This window comes from Echiichthys vipera, assembly GCF_963691815.1.
Source record: "Echiichthys vipera genome assembly, chromosome: 14".
In the NCBI taxonomy this organism is placed as follows: domain Eukaryota; kingdom Metazoa; phylum Chordata; class Actinopteri; order Perciformes; family Trachinidae; genus Echiichthys; species Echiichthys vipera.
In genome coordinates this window covers 5415134-5433575 of record NC_139839.1, presented here as the reverse complement: position 1 = coordinate 5433575, position 18442 = coordinate 5415134, and the positions used below count along the sequence as shown (strand labels likewise).

The following is an 18442-nucleotide window of genomic DNA, read 5'->3' as shown; positions in this document are numbered from 1 at the left end:
AAAAGGAGGGAAAGAAACAAGAAGAACAGAAAAAATGGAGGGAAAGAAACAAGAACAGAAAAAATGGAGGGAAAGACCAGAAAGGGGAGGGGAAAAAGAAGAAAACACAAAATGGAGGGAAAAAAAAAAGAACAGAAAATTGGAGGGAACTAAAAAAAAGTAAGTGTGACAGAAACAAATAAACACCAGTTTACAGACGTTTACTTGCTGTTGTTGTTGTTGTTTATCTTATTCTTCAACTGTGGTTGCTATAGTGACCGTCAGTGTGATGAAAGAGCAGCAGTCTACGGGTTTAAGAGGCGACTTAAAGAACCGTAAAGATCCGGTCACACCAGAACACTTCATCTGTGCGTCGCTGTAATGCTAACGTGCTAGCAGGCTACGGTACACCTGAGCCTTTTCTCCGTATTATTCATATTAATCAGTCAAATAAATATATGGGAGTAAAAAGTACAACATTTCCCTGTAGGAGAAGGACAGAACTTTAATAATTTAGCTCGTGAACTAAGACGCGTCCTCCAATTTGGACTCTCCGTCCCCTCAAAGGTCGGTTCAGACGATTTGCAGCACAAAACTGCCAAAGTTGACATTGACCTGCAGAACGCATTCATTCATTCATCGTCCCTGTCGGGGTCGGGGTCGCGGGGGGCTGGAGCCGATCCCAGCTGACATCGAGCGTGAGGCGGGGTACACCCTGGACAGGACGCCAGTCTATCACAGGACACGTAGAGACGAACAGAGACAGACAACCATTCACACCTACGGGTGATTTAGAGTCATCAATGAACCGAACACCTGCACGTCTTTGGACTGTGGGAGGAAACCGGAGAACCCGGAGAAAACCCACGCAGACACGGGGAGAACATGCAAACTCCACACAGAAGGGCCCAGGCCGGGATGCGAACCTGTAACCTTCTTGCTGTGAGGCGACAGTGCTAACCACTATCCACCGTGTCGCAGAACTCGTGCAGGTTAATGCGCCCAGTGATTTAGCTGCCTAAATATCCCTTTTATGAAATAATAAATACTGGTGTGACCGGGAGTTTAAGGTCCGAACCATTCAGGTGATTAATGAGTGTTGGATGTAAAAGCTGACTTTGTCAAAGCAGGAGTACCGTCGTCGTGTATGTGGAGTGCTTTTTCTCCGTAGACTCCACTACCCAGCAAACACCTGGGGCGTAAGGGGGGGCGGCAGGTTGTCATTGTCCACGTTGTTGTCATCGATGGCAGAAACGGTGCGGGACACGACCTCCAGAGGGTATTTCTCCAGGATGCCGTGCACCTCCCGCTGCACGCTCCCGGGCCAGGAGAGGAGGTCGGCCTGCAGGCTCTGAGCGGCCTCCATCAGCGCCTCCTGCCGGCTGCTGAGGCCCGACAGCGCCTCCAGGTTGTGGTTGAGCTGAGCCAGGACGGGGTTGGTTGGGGTTGGTGGCGGGTCTGCGCCGGTCCAGTCGCCCTCTGAGCTGTTGCATCGCGGCGAGGCTTGGCCGGACATGTAGCGCTCAAACTCCTCCGGGGAAAGATTTAGAGACTGGGCGTCCAGCTTCTCGATGAAGGCGGCTGCACAGCACTAAAAAACAAAACACAGGAGACAACTGAAACAGACCACAAGTGCTAACACAGCAATACTTTATTATTATTATTATTATTATTATTATAATTATTATTATTAAAGCAATGGGTTGTACAGTATTTGCTCTTTGCTGGAGAGTTACATGAGAAGATCGTCATAATATAAAGAAATCAGCTCTAAGGGCGCACTCACACTGTCCATCCGTACCGTGCCCAAACAGGTTCCACGGCTAAAGTCTAGTTCGTTTGACCAGTGTGAGTGCAACCGTACCACGCCTAGCTGCGGTCCACTTGCCGTCCAAGGGCGGTTGGGGAGAGGTGGGCTTTTGTAAACCACGTTTGCACATGTACGAGCACGAGCTTGCGCACGTGTACGAGCATGAAGCCTACGGCGGTTCTGAGGTCATTTATGTGCACCTGTTGGGACGTAGAAAAAAGAAGGAGGGACCATGCGCGGACATTTCAAACAATGGCGGTGAAAGGTTCACGTTGGTGTGATGCGGAGGTGGAGTGTTTACTGCAGATTTGGTCGATGAAAAGATTCAAAAACAGTCGAAAGAGACGCACAAAAACTCAGAGGTCTACGGAAAGATCTGGAAACAAAGCCACGCATCGCCATGACGTCATCAATGCGTGTGACGTGTTACGGCGTGATGACGTATAGGCAGCAAGAAGCATTCTCCGAGGCCCAGGTAGTGTGAGTACAAACGGGTCTGGAGGGGGGGACAAGGACCCTAAAGCACGGGGCACGGGACGGACGGACAGTGGGAGTGCGCCCTTAGTTTGAGGCGTTTCCATTACAGCTGAATAAGCGGCAGGTCTCTAATTAAACATGTTATGTCTTGTTTGATGAATGAATGAAAAGTGTAGAAAGCAACAAAGGTTAATTGCCGAACTTCAAGTCTTGAAAGTATTTTTTTATGACATCTAATATTCTTGAAAAAAGACATCTTTAGGTATAATCCATTAAGATTTAAAACACTCTAAAACTCAGATTCATGAGGACTGTATTGGCGTGGTGCAGGTTTTATTGCGAGCAAACAAACACACTGACCAGGTTGGTGAAAAAGTATCCGTCCTCTCCGGTCATCAGCCTGCTGGGGTTACAGAAGCGGGTGATGTACTGGATGTTGGACTGAAGTCGCGGAGGGTTAGCTTTGAGCACGATGTAGATGAGCGCGGGGAGGAAGTCGTCGGCTGAGGCCGGCTCGTTCTTGGTGGTCCTGATGGCGCTGAAGATGTTTTTACTGCAGCTCGTGATGCACCTGAGTTTGTCCCGGGGAACCCTCTTCGAGTCCATCTCGATGATATCTGGAAAAAGACAAAGATACAAAGTCATATACGCGCGTCATCAGCCTCTTCTGGACAAAAACCTTTTAGTATGAACTCTTCTTTATAATGGATTCACTGTTTATGTCTTTTTTTTCCAGCAAAATTAACAAAAGTCCACTGGTTCCAGCTGCTCAGATGCAAATATGAACCGTTTTTATTCGTCCTCTACGATAGAAAATGTGTCAGGCCCCTCCCTCTTCCTTTTGTGTGAGTTTGTCTCCCTCTGTCTGTTTCTCCTGCTTGTGTCTTTCCTTTGTGTTTGTCTGTCGGAGCTGGAAAAAGAAGAAGAAGAGAAGAAGAAGAAGTCCTTTATTCCTCCCGCAATGGGGAAATTCAAAGGCGTGGTCCCGCCCAGCTGTGGCTCATCACCTCATCAGCGCCCACTGGATAAATAGCCGGATGTGGCTCTTATTCGGTGCCAGACCGTTTTCGCATTTACGTGGTATCGTGTCTCTCTCTTTCTTATGCTTGTGTTCTCTATCCGCTTTGGGCTGTTCATTGTTAATTACTGTGGCTCAGTGGCAGAGTGGGTCGTACTCCATTCGAAAGATTGACGGTTCGATCCCCACCTTCCCCGGTCCACATGTCGAAGTGTCCTCGGGCAAGACACTGTTTCATGTGCTGCACTTTCCCAGGTGAATGTTCAGCAGGTTAAGGTGCAGGATAAGACTTGTGTTCGTGTCTGTAGGTTTAGATAAGAAGGGGACTTTAGAAGGAGAGCTGATGTGGGTTGTTGTTCAAAGTCTGTTGCTCAGTGAGACCATAGGGGGGACGGACGCAGGGGACAAGTACGCCCCCGATATTTAGAAGAAGTAGATTTGTCCCTCTCAAAAAATATGAAAGACAACCCAATCCCCAAACGAGGTAGAGTCACAAACCATGTTTATATCCTTCCAACCTGTAAATATTGGTTTCACAATGGTGTCAGACCCCCCTATAGTGGACCATACCATCTTAACCTGCAGCGCACGCCAAACGTTCCTGTTTCAGCAGCTTCGGCTGTGTTTCCAGGTCTGTGGTCTAAACGCACAATTGTCCTACTGTGAAAGTTCCTGCAGGATGATTTTTTCCCCCCATTCTCTGGTGCTGCGTTCAGACCGGGTGCGTTAGATGCGAGGAAACCACAAGAAAAGCGAATACCGTTGCTTGATCATATTTGGACCATCGTGCCAAACGTGCCCATTGCGTCATCCACACGATGATGCAAACCCGCCTTTATAAACATTTGTTCAGCCGCTGTTTCCTTTTTCTCATCAACCACGGCCGAGTTAACCACCGTTGCTGCGTTGTGCCTGTTGTGGAAGTCCGAGATACGTCTCCTCAAGTGCTTCTCACCCCCTCCTCCCTTCTGATTGGCTGACGCGCCGCAGCGGCACACGATTCGGCTGAAAAGTTTGATATATTCAACCCGCACGTTGGAGGCGTTGGACACGATGTCCAACACGTCTTGAAATCGTGTCTGTAGATTGACTTTGTATGTAATCGCGCTGCTTATTTCGCATCTATCGCTTCCGATTTGCTGTTGAGATGAACTTGATTCCTAAAAAAACACCCTGAAACACTTACGCAATAATTGCTGCATAGAAAAATCACAAGTATGCAGGAAGTGAAGTGTTTGACACCTGCCCCCCGGTTGCAACGTGCCCCCCTGAGTGTTGAAACAAAACCTGCACCCTTGAGCGAGACCGTGTGTGACTGGAAGTGACGTGACAACAGATAATAATGAAGCGGTTTGATCGTCTGTTCTCCGCGTACGCACACAGAATCACACGCATCACACTCTGACCTGTTATTGCTTTGACGACGTTCTCAGAGACTTCGGGGATTTCTTCATCAAAAGACACGCAGAGCATCTGGATGGTGACCCAGTGTAACGCCCTGCAGAAACACACGCCGTGCAGTCAGCCTCAAAATTCGTTTTTTTGCAGATGACACACATTTATTCCCCTCTGAGTGACGCATGCGGTCAGCAGATGCCACTGTGCATTCACAGAAAACATGAACGCGGCTCTGAATGTCCGCTGCGTGTTGTCCAACAGACTGCTGGAGAATAAAGACGACAGTTGTGCAGCGACGCTTCCACTAAACGTTACAATAAAACCAGCGAACGCTCATCAAAACACAAATGTTGGCGATGCAAGTCCTTCAATTAGAACTACTGTGATTAAAAACTCCTAATAAAACACCTAAAAAAATATTTATTTTGAAATAATTTATAAGGCATTAATTGCCCGAAAAATAACGTAGAAAATAAATGTAGGCATTCATTTAAAAAAATCCTTCAATGTGACACATATATTATATATATAAATATTTCTGTTTTTAATTAGCTTATTTATTTACCTATTTAATTATTTAAGCATATATTTTAATATATTCTGAATTTATTTTAAATGTATTAATTTTGAATTTAATTTTTATCATTTTAAAAGTATCATTCAGACACTAAATATATATATATTTTAAAATGACCTAATAAATAATTTATAAGGCATTAAATGCACCAAAAATAAGGTAGAAAATAAATGGAGGCATTAATTAAAAAACTGCTTAAATGTGACATATTTTATACATATATATATATTATATATATATATTTATTTATATTATATATAAAAATATAGATATTTCTCTCTTTAATTCGTTTATTTATTTAACTATTTAAATCTCTTTATTTACTTCCCTATTTAATTATTCAAGCATTAATTCTTATATATTCTGAATTTATTTTAAATGTATTAATTTTTAAAATCATTTTTATTATTTTAAAAGTATCATTCAGACACCAAATAAATATTTTTAGAAAATGAACCAATAAATACATTAAAAGGCATTAAATGCACCAAACATAATGTAGAAAATAAAGTTAAGCATTCATTTAAAAAACCTGCTAAAATGTTACATAAATTGATTTTTCTGTTTTTAATTATTTATTTACCTATTATTATTATTTAATTCTTTATTCATGCATGTATCTTTATATATTCTAAATGTATTTTAAATGTATTAATTTTTAATTTAATGTCATGTATTCTGCTTTTGCATTTTCAGATTTATTTCTGTATTTTCTTGTTATATTCTTTCAATTAAAGCAAATTAAATAGACACAAATATCCATTTATGTCACATTTTATATTATTTTTTATACATTTAATGGCATTAATGTTTATTATTTATCAAGTTATTTGTTGATTTGGCATCTTCCGTCCCCCATAATTATTGTTATTGTATTATTATTATTATTATTGTTATTCTGATGATAGAGACCCACCGTATGCGTCTCTGCGTGGCCAAGTCCTTCTTCTCGTCGTCAGTGGTCTCTGGACAGAACACGCTCTTATACAGACGCGTCATGATGTACTTTTCCACCTGGTCCATCACCTGCTCCACGGACTCTGAAGAGCCTGGAGAACAAAGACGCCACACGCTCTAAATTCAGTGCCAACTTATTAATGTTTGCACGTTACCGCGGCGATCTCTGAACCGACCTTTGAAGTGACTCATCAAGCGGTCGGCCAAGTTCTGGTAGAAATCCTGAACGCACTCCGACAGCTCGTCAGCACCCAGATCCTGACGACACAGCAGAACTCAACACTTTAATTTTGCACATTATTATGATGATGATGATGATGATGAGGAGGAGGAGGAGGAGGAGGAGGAGGAGGAGGAGGAGGAGGAGGAGGAGGAGGAGGAGGAGGAGGAGGAGGTATAATCAGACCTTCTTGCTCGACATGTTCACGATGAACGCTCTGCACTGCTTGTGGATCTCGCGGCCGGGCTTCTGGAGGTTCTTCAAGAAGTCCACAAAGTCCTTGGACACCTGGTCCGTCTCGAAGCTGGCGTGGCGGCTGATGGACGGACTCGGTGACTTGCCCTCTTGGGTTTCTGATGAGGAAGACAAGAAGACTGCGGTTCTTTTACCAAACTCCAGGTTTTGAGACATTAAACAAACCAGAATTGACCTGTTAAGGGGTGAGCTTTGGTGTCTTCTCAGGTTACTGTACATCGTAAATGGACTTGTACTTCTTTACTTTCTAGGGCGCACTCACACTGTCCATCCGTACCGCGCCCCAGCACCTTTCACGGGTAAAGTCTAGTTTGTTTGACCAGTGTGAGTGCAACCGTACCGCGCCTAGTTGCGTCACGCTTGCCGGTAACGTACCGTTTGGGAGAGGTGGGCTTTTGTAAAGGGGGGACAAGTACCCTAAAGCACGGGGCACGGTGCGGACAGACAGTGTTAGTGCGCTCCTAGTCTTCTGACCACTGAAGGCACTTTCACACTTGTCACATTCACACAGACATTCACACTGATGGCAGTGGACATCTACAGACCATCTAATCTAACCATTCACACCACATTTACACTGCCATGCGCAGCACAGGGAGAAATTCAGCGGTCAGTGTCTTGCCCAAGGACACTTCGACATGCGGACCAGGGGAGCTGGGGATTGAACCAATGTCTCGACCGGAGGAAGACCCCAAGTTAGTGCGGTGAGGACCCTACATATAACCACATTGCATTAACTTTATAGTCTTTTCTTTTATGCTGTGTCATTGCGTCAATTCCATGTTTTTGTTTTATCATTTCTTTATTTAAATGTCATTTTATGTGTTTCTTTCCGAGGCTTTTAATGTTCAGTGTACTGAAAGGTGCTGCACTCATAAACTTGCCTTTGAATATTTCCGTCTAACCAAAGCACGAAGCTGTGAGCACGAAAAAACAAACCACTCGGAGAAAATAACAGACTGGAACTTGAACGGCGAGTCGTTTTGAACGGCGTACCTTTCTTGGGCGCGGTGCGTGACGAGGGGCTGAAGAACTTCTTAACCGTGGTCACTTTCCGCGTCTTCTCGTTGGTCTTCTTCTCCTCAAACTTGGAGAAGGGTCCCAGAGAGGCGTGCCCCGGCTGCGGCTGCGGCGCCGCCGACTGGGACTGCGCTCCGTGACTGCTGGCGTACGCCGCCTCCTCCTCCCGCTGCAACCTGGAGCCGAGGACAACACCATCATCAGTGGGAGACTGCGGAGGAGAACTCACTGTGCTGCAGTGGGAAGGTCTCTTACTTCTCTGCCAGGGCCCAGTCGTCCTGGATCTGTTTCTGACGCACCCGCTGGTACTCCTCCCTCCAGCACTTGGAGCACAGGCCCTGCCACGCCGCGTTGCCGTAGTAACCGCATCCCTTTTTGCACAGCAGATCCGATTGGTCCACGTGTATGCCTCCCCGTCGCTCCGTCCGCTGACTCATGATGCTGCTGGACGACCTGGAAAGTGAAAAATCATTCAGTCTAATTTATCAGTGTGCGTTTGCATGCACTTAAGTCTATTTATGATTAAATTATTACACTTTAGACAAAATATCCAGAGCCTTTACTGCAGTAAAAGTACTAATATGTCCCCTGGGACTGTTAAACTATTACATATTAAATCATGAGATTGTTATTACTCATGCATTAATGTCAAAGCAGGAGGTGCAGCTCATTTTCAACTAGTAACTAATGATTATTCTCATTATTTTCTACATTAATTGATTGATTTGTTTGTAAAAAATAGTGTAAAAACTATATTTGCTTCATCAAAACAACAGTCAAACCTCAACATTATTAATAATAAATTACAATTATTAACATTTTTCAAAGAAAAAAACATCAAATTAGTCTTATACATGAATTTTCTGTCTATTGACTGATTTTTTTATTGATTCGGCTGCACTGGTATAAACTTTGAGGAGTTTAGTTTATAACAAAACATATTTTATTTTAGTTTTATTTGCACAACATTTATTTGCAAACAATCAAATTATTTATCAGTGGTGAAAGGTACTGTGCATAAGTAGGCCTTCACTTTAGAGGGACTACTTTACTGCAGAAGGAAATATTTCCACTTTATAAACTATTTAAACTTCGACTTCACTACAGTTTTTTTGTTACTGCACATTATTTACTGAAGAGATTCATATTAGAAATACAAAATATAATCAACTACTACATTATGATATACAGTATCTTATATATATATATATATATATATATATATATATATATAACTAAAGATATACACTGCTGGGTAATATATATATATATATATATATATATATTACCCAGCAGTGTATATCTTTAGTTACTTTAGATCCAGTTTATTAATGCAAAATAAATAAAGATAAATTATGAGTTATTATAGTAGATAAAGAGACTCAGCAGTTTATATCTTTATTTACTTGAGATTCAGATTATTAATGCAAAATAAAGATAATTATGATGTATTATTGTAGATAGTTTCCCAGCAATATAAATATTTTTAGTTGTTTTTAATGCAGTTTATTAATACAAAATAAATAAGGGTAAATCATGCTGTATAACTGTAGATAAAATTACCCAGCAGTTTATATCTTTAGTTACTTTAGATCCAGCTTATTAATACAAAATAAATAAGGGTAAATTATGAGTTATTATAGTAGATAAAGAGACTCAGCAGTTTATATCTTTAGTTACTTTAGATCCAGATTATTAATACAAAATAAATAAAGATAAATCATGAATTAAAATGAGCTCCACCTCTAGCAGCTGCATCATTAAAGTGTTAAACATGAATGCATCAATAATAACATGTATTAATATAATACATGTAATAAAACATGCACTATAACTCTATATAATCAGAGTATTTCTGAGTGCTTGCTGCTTTGTAATAACCTTGTAATAATAATAATAATAATAATAATAATAACACGGGAGCTAACGTCTCGCCCGTCTGTCGGTCCCGGACCTTTAAACGCTGCAGTTTTTCAGTATTTATGACCCAGAATAATTTATTATCTTATGAAATATGAACTTTAAGTGTGTATTTGAACACGTCGCGTCACGTACAGCTGCATTTCTCACCTTATTCTTGTGTTTTCATGGAGCAGGGGCGCGAGCAGCAGACCTCCTCTCCACTTCCGTTCTGAGAGACCGCGTGAGAAGGCGGGGACAGTGACGTCACACAGGTTTACACTTTATCTCATAAACGTTTTTTTTATTTTATCATCAGACTTTCAAACCTACAGGGTTGTTTGTTTGTTTTGGTTGTTTGTTTTGTTTTTAACCTCTATTTGTTTTTGAAAAGGTCACAAATCTGTTTACTTCCGCATTATAAGGAGTGGTTAGAAAAAGGATGGGTACGTGACGTCATGGCTCAACGGACATGCGCAGAGTGAAGAGCGAAAAGTCAGACATTTTTAATGATTACGGTCTTTTTTAATCATTTGGAGGACTGAACATGACTTAAGTCTCAATTAATAAAGCATAAATAAATTAATAAATGAATACAGGAATAAATAAATGCATAAATAAATGAATGAATGAATAAATAAAATAAATAAAAGCATAAATAAATGAATGAATGAATAAATAAAATAAATAAAAGCATAAATAAATGAATGAATGAATAAATAAAATAAATAAAAGCATAAATAAATGAATGAATGAATAAATAAAATAAATAAAAGCATAAATAAATGAATGAATGAATAAATAAAATAAATAAATGCATAAATAAACAAATGCATACATATATAGAGTAATAAATAAATGCATAAATACAGGAATAAATGCTTAAATAAATGAATAAATAAAAAATTCAATTCAATCCAATTTTATTTACAGTGCCAAATCATAACAAAAGGTATCTCAGGCCCCTTCACAGAGTAGGTAAAGACCACACTTATTTATGATTTACAGAGACCCAACAATTCCCCCGTTTGTACATGCATAAATGCATAAATGAATAATTACAATAATAAATAGATAGCATAAAAGAATAGTCATACATTATTAGATATGAGGAAAGATATCGTATTAGATTTTAGAAACGTTATTATGACCCGAGTCTTGTCTTTTCACGGTTTTAAAGGCTGCATGGAACTGTGAATGTATAAATAAATACAGGAATAAGTAAATGTGTAAATATAAACATAAAGGAAAAAATAGATAAATGCGGAAATAAATGAATAGATAAATAAATCTATATTTACATAAAAAGATGCAGAAGTAAATGCATAAATAAAAGAATGAATGAATAAATAAAATAAACAATGCATAAATAAATGCATAGATATAAACAAGAATAAACACAGGAATAAATAAATGCATAAATAAATACATAAATGCATGGATAAATGTATAAATATATACAGGAATAAATGAATGTATAAATAAATGAATAAATAGTTAAATGCTGAAATAAATGAATAAATAAATAAATGTATGAATACATAAATACATGCATAAGTAAATGTATAAATATATACAGGAATAAATAAATGCATAAATACAAGAATAAATGCTTAAATAAATGAATAAATAAATAATTCAATTCAATTCAATTTTATTTCAGTGCCAAATCATAACAAAAGTTATCTCAGGACACTTTACAGAGCAGGTAAAGACCACACTCTATGACTTATTTATGATTTACAGAGACATGCGAAAAGATATCGTATTAGATTTTATTATTATAAAAAATAATTTTATTATTATGACCTGAGTCTTTTCCCGGTTTTAAAGGCTGCATGACAGAAAGTGACTGTTCTAAATGTTGCATTATTTGCCTTTACTTAGTTATTATAGCCAAAGGTTATTTATCAGAAATCTTATTGTGTAAATGTGTGAAAGCAGCACAAATATCCAACCCCAAAATATCGTCACATTACTGAGATAGCTGATATTCTGCAGCTTTACAGGCACCATAACCCGACCATTACACTGAGTGTGTGTTCTGTAGAAACACAGGGATCTGGTGGTTTTTGCTCTTATTTAAGGTCTTTTTAAAAAATGTGTGTGCATGTCCCTGTAAATCTGCCCCTCACACTGATCTGGCTGCTTATTGACATTAAGGTTAATGTTCAGCGGTCGAGTCTTCAACAATCAACAATCTGATTACAAACAGAGCTGCAGTTTTATTTATCAGCTGAATCTGAAACAGGAGGTTATTAATTAACAAGCTTCACGCTGCACGACACGCATGAGATTGACACCACAGACATTAATAACCTTAATATTTACAGCATGTACATCAGTAAAATGTAGTGAAAGCAGTGGTGTGCACGGGGGGCAATGGTGGAAAAATGTGTGCTAAAGTGCTCTCTAGGAGCCAAAACATGTGCTAAAGTGCACACTAGGAGCCAAGATGTACGCTAAAGTGCCCTCTGGAAGTTAAAACGTGTTCTAAAGTGCCCTCTAGGAGCCAAAACGTGCGCTTGAGTGCCCTCTAGGAGCCAAAACGTATGCTACAGTGCACTCTAGGGGCCAAAATGTGTGCTTAAGTGCCCTCTAGGGACCAAAATGTGTGCCAAAGTGCACGCTAGGGGCCAAAACGTGTGCTAAAGTGCACTCAAGGAGCCAAAACATGTGCTAAAGTGCACTCAAGGAGCCAAAAGGTGTGCTAAAGTGCACTCTAGGGGCCAAAATGTGTGCTAAAGTGCACTCTAGGGGCCAAAACAAGCGCTAAAGTGGCCTCTAGGGGCCCAAACGTGTGCCCTCTTCAGTGGGGATGAAGCACTAAATGCCCTCTTTTTTCCTTTTTTGCCCCTGCCCTTAAAAAAGTCTGTGCACTCCACTGAGTGAAAGTACTAAAGTAAAAGTCTTAGTGAAGTGAAATGTTCCCTGTTTTTCACTGTATCTAATGTTTCATGTGTTACGGCCTCGGACGAGCCCCCACATTTCACTGCTGTAGATGCCGTAACTAAATACATTTAATCAAGAAAAAGAACATTTCACTGCACAATCACGACTTTACATTTAGCTGATGATACACACTGTTACTTAGGCAAGGACTTGGATGCAGGACATGAACTTGTAGTGGACGGTTTTCACTTTGCATTAGTCGTTTCAAATCAGTAAAGGACCCGAATACTTCTTGCACCTCTGCATGTTTGTCTAAACCTTGTTTCATTGGAGCAGATTGTGCATTTGTGTTTATGTTGACGAGAGCTTTGCTTGGCGGCTGATGACGTCTTTCTGACCCGGGCAAATAAACACAAAGCGGTTCAGAAACACAGATAAGGAGCAGACACTGTTTCGACAGACAGATGCAGCCATGATCCTGACGGGTCGCACTTTGTGTCTTCCCTCTGCAGCCACCGTCCAGGAGCTGTTCTCTGTGGCTCGAGACTCCGGCATCGTCCCCGACATCTCCTTGGATCCCGTCCTCACCACCTTCCTCTCGCTGGACTCGTCGGCCGCTCTGCAGCATCAGTACGCCTTCCTACGGCGGAGCATGAGCGGGGAGCAGCAGGCTGCGTTCAGGCTCGGCTTGACTGAAGAGCTGGGAGGCAGCCGCAGGGTCACCTGTGGAGGAGTCGGGGTCGTTGCTCTGGCTCTGTCTGTGCTTTTTGACCAGGTTGCTCAACACGTAGGTTTGTTTTACATCGGTATCAAACTCTGTCCTCTCTGCAGGGTTCAAAGAGCTCAGAACAACCTCCGACAGGATTTAGTTTCCAGTTTAATATCTTGAGAATTATCGTTTGGATTGGGATGAAATTTGGTGCGAATATTCATGTTACCCAGAGGATGATCCCCACTGACTTTGAGGACCTCCCGACTTTTCCTCTAGTGTCACCGCCCAGTTGACATATGAGGTTTTAGGTAAAATCATCCTTTTAATCATCAAATGTGCAGACATTGATGTTTTATCAAGTGTAGTGGAGGAAGTATTCAGATCTAATACTTAAGTTAAGGTTGTAAAAGTACTACTAACACAAATTAGAAGTCCTGCATTGAAGTAGTATTATCAGCAAAATGTACTTAAAGTAAAATAAAAGTACTCAATGCAGAAATATCTAAAAACAAATGTTTTAGAACTCAAACAGTTGCAAAGGAAAAGCTGCACATGGCTTCACTTTTGAAGTAACCACTGTAGTAATGAAGGTTGTCAGATTCATTCATTCATTCATTCATTCATCTTCAGCCGCTTGTCCCTGTCGCGGTCGCGGGGGGTGCTGGAGCCGATCCCAGCTGACATCGGACGTGAGGCGGGGTCCACCCTGGACAGGACGCCAGTCTATCACAGGACACATAGAGACGAACAGAGACAGACAACCTTTCACACCTACGGGCGATTTTTTTTAGAGTCATCAATAAAAAGTACAATTTTTTCCCTCAGAGATGTACTAGAAGAATAAAGTGGCCCGAAAGAAAAGACTCAAAGTTGTTCTTACAGTAAATGTACTTAGTTACATTCCAGCCCTCTCAAAGATTTAATATAAATGTCTGGCTTTAGTTACTTTAGATTCAGATGATTAATACAACATAAATAATAAATGATGGCGTATTATTGTAGATTACGTTCCCCAGCAGTATATAAAGTAATTCAAATGAGATACACCTTTACCAGCTGCAACATTAAAGTGATGAACACTATAACTGAACACTAATTATAACACAATAATATATATAATTATAAAATGGGCCATTCCTTTTACTGTCAGGCCTTTAAGTAAATGTTGATGCTATTTGTTTGTAGTAAGTAAGATTTCCTCGTATTTCTGTTGCATTTTCCTTCTTAATATTTTTTTTTATGGAGAGAAACTTATAAATCCATCACACTGGTACAGTTTAGGTGATTTGACACCATTGAAATCACCGCAAACATGAAGCTAAAGCAGAACTGAAACTCCAGATGTGCCAGATGTTCTGTCACCCCTCCAGGTCCGAGCGCAGGGCTCCACAGAGGAGGGGTCCCCAGCTCAGAGATCCCAGCAGGCCCAGAGGATTTTTGGCATCAGCAGTTCCTCAAGAGTCGGCCGGATCATCCACAGCTACCTCCGCCTGCTCCCCGGCGTCGCCAACGACCCGGAGAAGATGGGCGAGACCACCGAGCTCCACGACAACTGGCTGAAGCTGGAGCTGATTGACCACTTTGAGAGGATGACCACGAAGAAGAGGATGAGTTCAGTGTCCATGCAGCAGTGGTTGGCAGGAGCTGCGTTTCACCTACACCTGCGGATTCATCAGGTCAGCACAGACTAACTAAGGAGTGCATGTTTTTATTTCTACTTCAGCATAAATATGTAAATAACTCTGTAAATAACTTTTCCTCTGATCACTGTTCATCAATATCAATGCATTCTTCTTCCTTGTCAATCAGAATCCAGTTTATTGCCATGTAGGGTTTCACACACACAAGGTGTTTGGTGTAAACAGAAGAGGAAATCAAAGATAAAGCAAACTACTACTGCAGCAGTCAAGAAAAACAGAAAAATCACCATAAATATAAATGGAGCAGAGCTGTTGTAGAATTGGAGGGGTGTACAGTTTTGTGCAGAATGTGCACAAAAAGTTTGCGTCCAAACATGGAAGAGGTCGGCTACAATCTTTCCAGCTTAAAATGACTAAAAATAGATGCAAAACCACCACAAAAAGATGCAAAATGACTAAAAATAGATGCAAAACCACCACAAAAGATGCAAAATTATTAAAAACAGACGCAAAACCACCACAAAAAGATGCAAAATGACTAAAAATAGATGCAAAACCACCACAAAAAGATGAAAAATGTTAAAAAAATAGATGCAAAACCAACACAAAAAGATGTAAAATGACTAAAAACAGATGCAAAACCACCACAAAAAGATGTAAAATGACTAAAAATAGATGCAAAACCAACACAAAAAGATGCAAAATTATTAAAAAATTGATGCAAAACCACCACAAAAAGATGCAAAATGACTAAAAATAGATGCAAAATTATTAAAAATAGATGCAAAACCACCACAAAAGATGCAAAATTATTAAAAATAGATGCAAAACCACCACACAAAAAAGAGCAAAACACTGACAAAGGCGTACAAAACAAGCAAAAATGGACGAGCACATAGAAACCAAACAATCGAAACCACAAAACAACTAAAAGTCGACTCTTCAGATTTGAGTTTCTTGTTCCTCTGCAGACGGGGTGGGGGGGGGGGGCCTCTGACAGGTCTATGCCCGGGGGCCAGTTGTCTCTGAATACATCTATGTTCACAGACTCAATAGCACTCGACCTCGCCACCTCTCCACAGAAAGAACAGACTCTTTGTCGGCACCGGGTTCAAACCGTGAGATGATCCGATGTGATCTTGTTCCGACAGGTTCGTCTGCACTCGGTGCCCGTGGGGTCGGCCGAGTCGCTGCGTCTGTCTTACAAGACGGCGTTGACTCGCCTGGTTCAGGGTTACACGGCCTATCTGCACAGAAACATCCAGGAGACTCCGGGGCCCCAAACACCCAGAACCAGGACCGCCAACCCATTCAGCAGAACCAACACGACCCGCTTAAGAAATCATATCAACTCCACTGGTACCGAGGCGTCCAATAAAACGACCTTTGGGCTCAATGCGTCCAACAGAAGCGGCGAGGCCTCTGCAGGGCCGGAGGGCATGAGGACACTCGAGGAGCACCTTCAGGGTCTGTTGGTCATCGAGCCGTTGAGGAACGTGAGTCACGGCGTGCAGCATCACCTGTGTGAGTCCCCGGCCATACAACAAGCTCTGGTGACTCGGATTATGGACGCTCAGGACCTGGAGAGGAACCGAAACTTCTTCCTGTACCCGGAGAACCTCTTCTACCGCCTGCTCTCACAGAGGCAGCACTTTGAGCTCAAGACTAATTAGACATTTAATTAAAAAGTGTCTTTTTATACTTCTGCTCCTCCACGTTTGACTGCTTCAGTTACTTTACGGATTTACTCATAAAGAGATTATTAAATCTGATGTTTAGATGTAAATTAAACTAGTCGTAAGAGTGCCGTAAAGAGTATAAATCTGTGGAGGAATGAGGAAATAAATGTAGAAAAATAAAACAAGAATAAATTTGTAAATAATTATAATAATTAATTTGTTTTCACATTAATCTATTCTTCTTAATTTGCTTCTGTATAGATTTATTTTCCGATATATATATATTAATCTTTTTTTACTTGTCCAATGAGAATAAAGATATTTTATTTATTTTCTAAATATAAATTACTTTTTCTGATGATTTTGTATTTAATTGTAATATATGTAATATATTAATTAATATGTACAGAAATAAATCAACAAATAAATGTGAAGATACATAAAAATGCTTATAATTATTATTATTTTTACATTTTTTAGAATTATTTTATAGATTTGAATTATCAATACATATATATATATAATGTAAGAAAGAACGAATCAATAAATCAAAATTAAAAAAACACACAAACCGGAAGTCACTGGCCAATGGGGGCGGAAATCGTTGCGTGAAAACCGGAAATACATTAGAAGAAGAAGAAATCGTAGTTTTTTTAAACCGCCCCCTTCCTTTGGTGCGAGCTGATGACACGCGGCGCTGCGTGACCACTTCTAACTTCCGCACACTAATATGAACAGGACGAGCCCGGAGCAGCGGCTGGTGTTTGAACAATAGTTGTCTCCAGGTAAGAGCTGTTACCAAACACGGAACTTTCACCTGCGTTTGTAGTTTTATCTGTTTAAACTGTGCTCGAGTGTCTGATGCTCGCGTCGCGCTGAAATTAAAAAGTGTAGTAGCGTGAATTAAACGCTGTTAAACTAAAGCCACGTCATGTTACAAATACGCAATAACGCTGCTTTTGTTGTGACTTCATATTTTTACGTAACTAGTTCGCAACTTTGCGCTTTAACGCAAGATTTAACAATGCGACGTAGGTGAGCTAACAGGCTAAACATGCTAACATCATAACAACCAATCAGGGAGTGGCGTTAGCTGGATGACGTCACTCCTGAGATATACGTGTGTTATTGCTGAAAAAACATTTAAAATTATTATTATTTTTAATTATTAATCATTAAGGGAAAATAGTCGACCAATAATGTATCTCTTCTGATTTGTTTACTGTTTTAAATTACATTTTTATTATTATTATAATTATTATTAAACTTTATTTATCATTAAATAGTGTAAACAATTGACAAAAGGAACAAAAAACAATAGGACATTATCAAAACATTTAAATAAATACTATATAGTAGATAAATGATATAAGAAGTATGGAAACGACAAAAAAATAAGTAAATAAATCAATAGTTCTAATAAATAAATACATTTTTAAAAGGAAATTCAAATAAATAAATACTAATTTAAATATATAGGGCGTGTTATAAAGGGCAGACAAGTTCACTGAATGTGCTTTGAATAAAATTAAATAGCTGATAAACCTTTTTTGTTGGATTCAACACATTACAGACTCTTTATAGATTAATTCAATAAAAAAATAATGTGAATGAAGGTGACGTTTGCCTTGGACATTTAGACTTTATGTTTATGGAGTTTACCTGTAATATGAAGAGGCTAAGTATGTTAAATGTATTATTGTGAGAGCAGGAGCCAAACATAATAAGTTTCTCATCAAAGTTATACCTAACTGTAGTTTTAGCCAAAAGGAAACTTTCCAGATCTTTCCAGAAGGTCATAAAAAATGGACGCTTGTAAAATAAATGGATGATACTTTCTTTATCTTTTAACAGGAGGAACGGTTTTCACCAATGTCAGAACATGTGGATACGTCTGCATTAGTAGGAT

General features: G+C 39.9%; 3 protein-coding genes across 3 annotated transcripts in view; 2 read left to right on the top strand and 1 right to left on the bottom strand.

Annotated features, from left to right (window-relative positions):
• Positions 1-1002: 1002 nt before the first annotated feature.
• Positions 1003-9829, bottom strand: rabgef1 (RAB guanine nucleotide exchange factor (GEF) 1). The gene is made up of 9 exons (XM_083926964.1): positions 9782-9829; positions 7967-8164; positions 7688-7887; positions 6623-6789; positions 6393-6474; positions 6176-6308; positions 4691-4782; positions 2627-2883; positions 1003-1570 (listed from the first exon to the last, which is right to left on the bottom strand). Exons 2-9 carry the CDS (start codon positions 8146-8148, stop codon positions 1157-1159), a joined length of 1527 nt encoding a protein of 508 aa, XP_083783090.1. The 5' UTR covers positions 8149-8164; positions 9782-9829; the 3' UTR covers positions 1003-1156.
• Positions 9830-12974: 3145 nt separating this feature from the next.
• On the top strand, positions 12975-16527 carry LOC310956847 (uncharacterized protein; the record flags this gene model as incomplete). The annotated part of the gene is made up of 3 exons (XM_083927222.1): positions 12975-13289; positions 14585-14890; positions 16006-16527. 3 exons carry the CDS (start codon positions 12975-12977, stop codon positions 16525-16527), a joined length of 1143 nt encoding a protein of 380 aa, XP_083783348.1.
• Positions 16528-17209: 682 nt separating this feature from the next.
• The window catches only part of ttc3 (tetratricopeptide repeat domain 3), a 36721-nt gene continuing 35488 nt past the window's right edge, over positions 17210-18442 (top strand). Inside the window, exon 1 of the mRNA XM_083926962.1 lies at positions 17210-17318. The gene's annotated coding sequence lies outside the window, so the exon portion shown is untranslated. The remainder of the gene's footprint in view (positions 17319-18442) is intronic.

Excerpts from the sequence above, each read along its gene's own strand:
- rabgef1 (XM_083926964.1), bottom strand. The coding sequence starts at position 8,148 with ATGAGTCAGCGGACGGAGCGACGGGGAGGCATACACGTGGACCAATCG. Across the intron at positions 7,888-7,966 it reads GACTGGGCCCTGGCAGAGAA|GTTGCAGCGGGAGGAGGAGG; the intron begins GTAAGAGACCTT and ends CCTCGGCTCCAG. Across the intron at positions 2,884-4,690 it reads CGTCGTCAAAGCAATAACAG|ATATCATCGAGATGGACTCG; the intron begins GTCAGAGTGTGA and ends GTCTTTTTCCAG.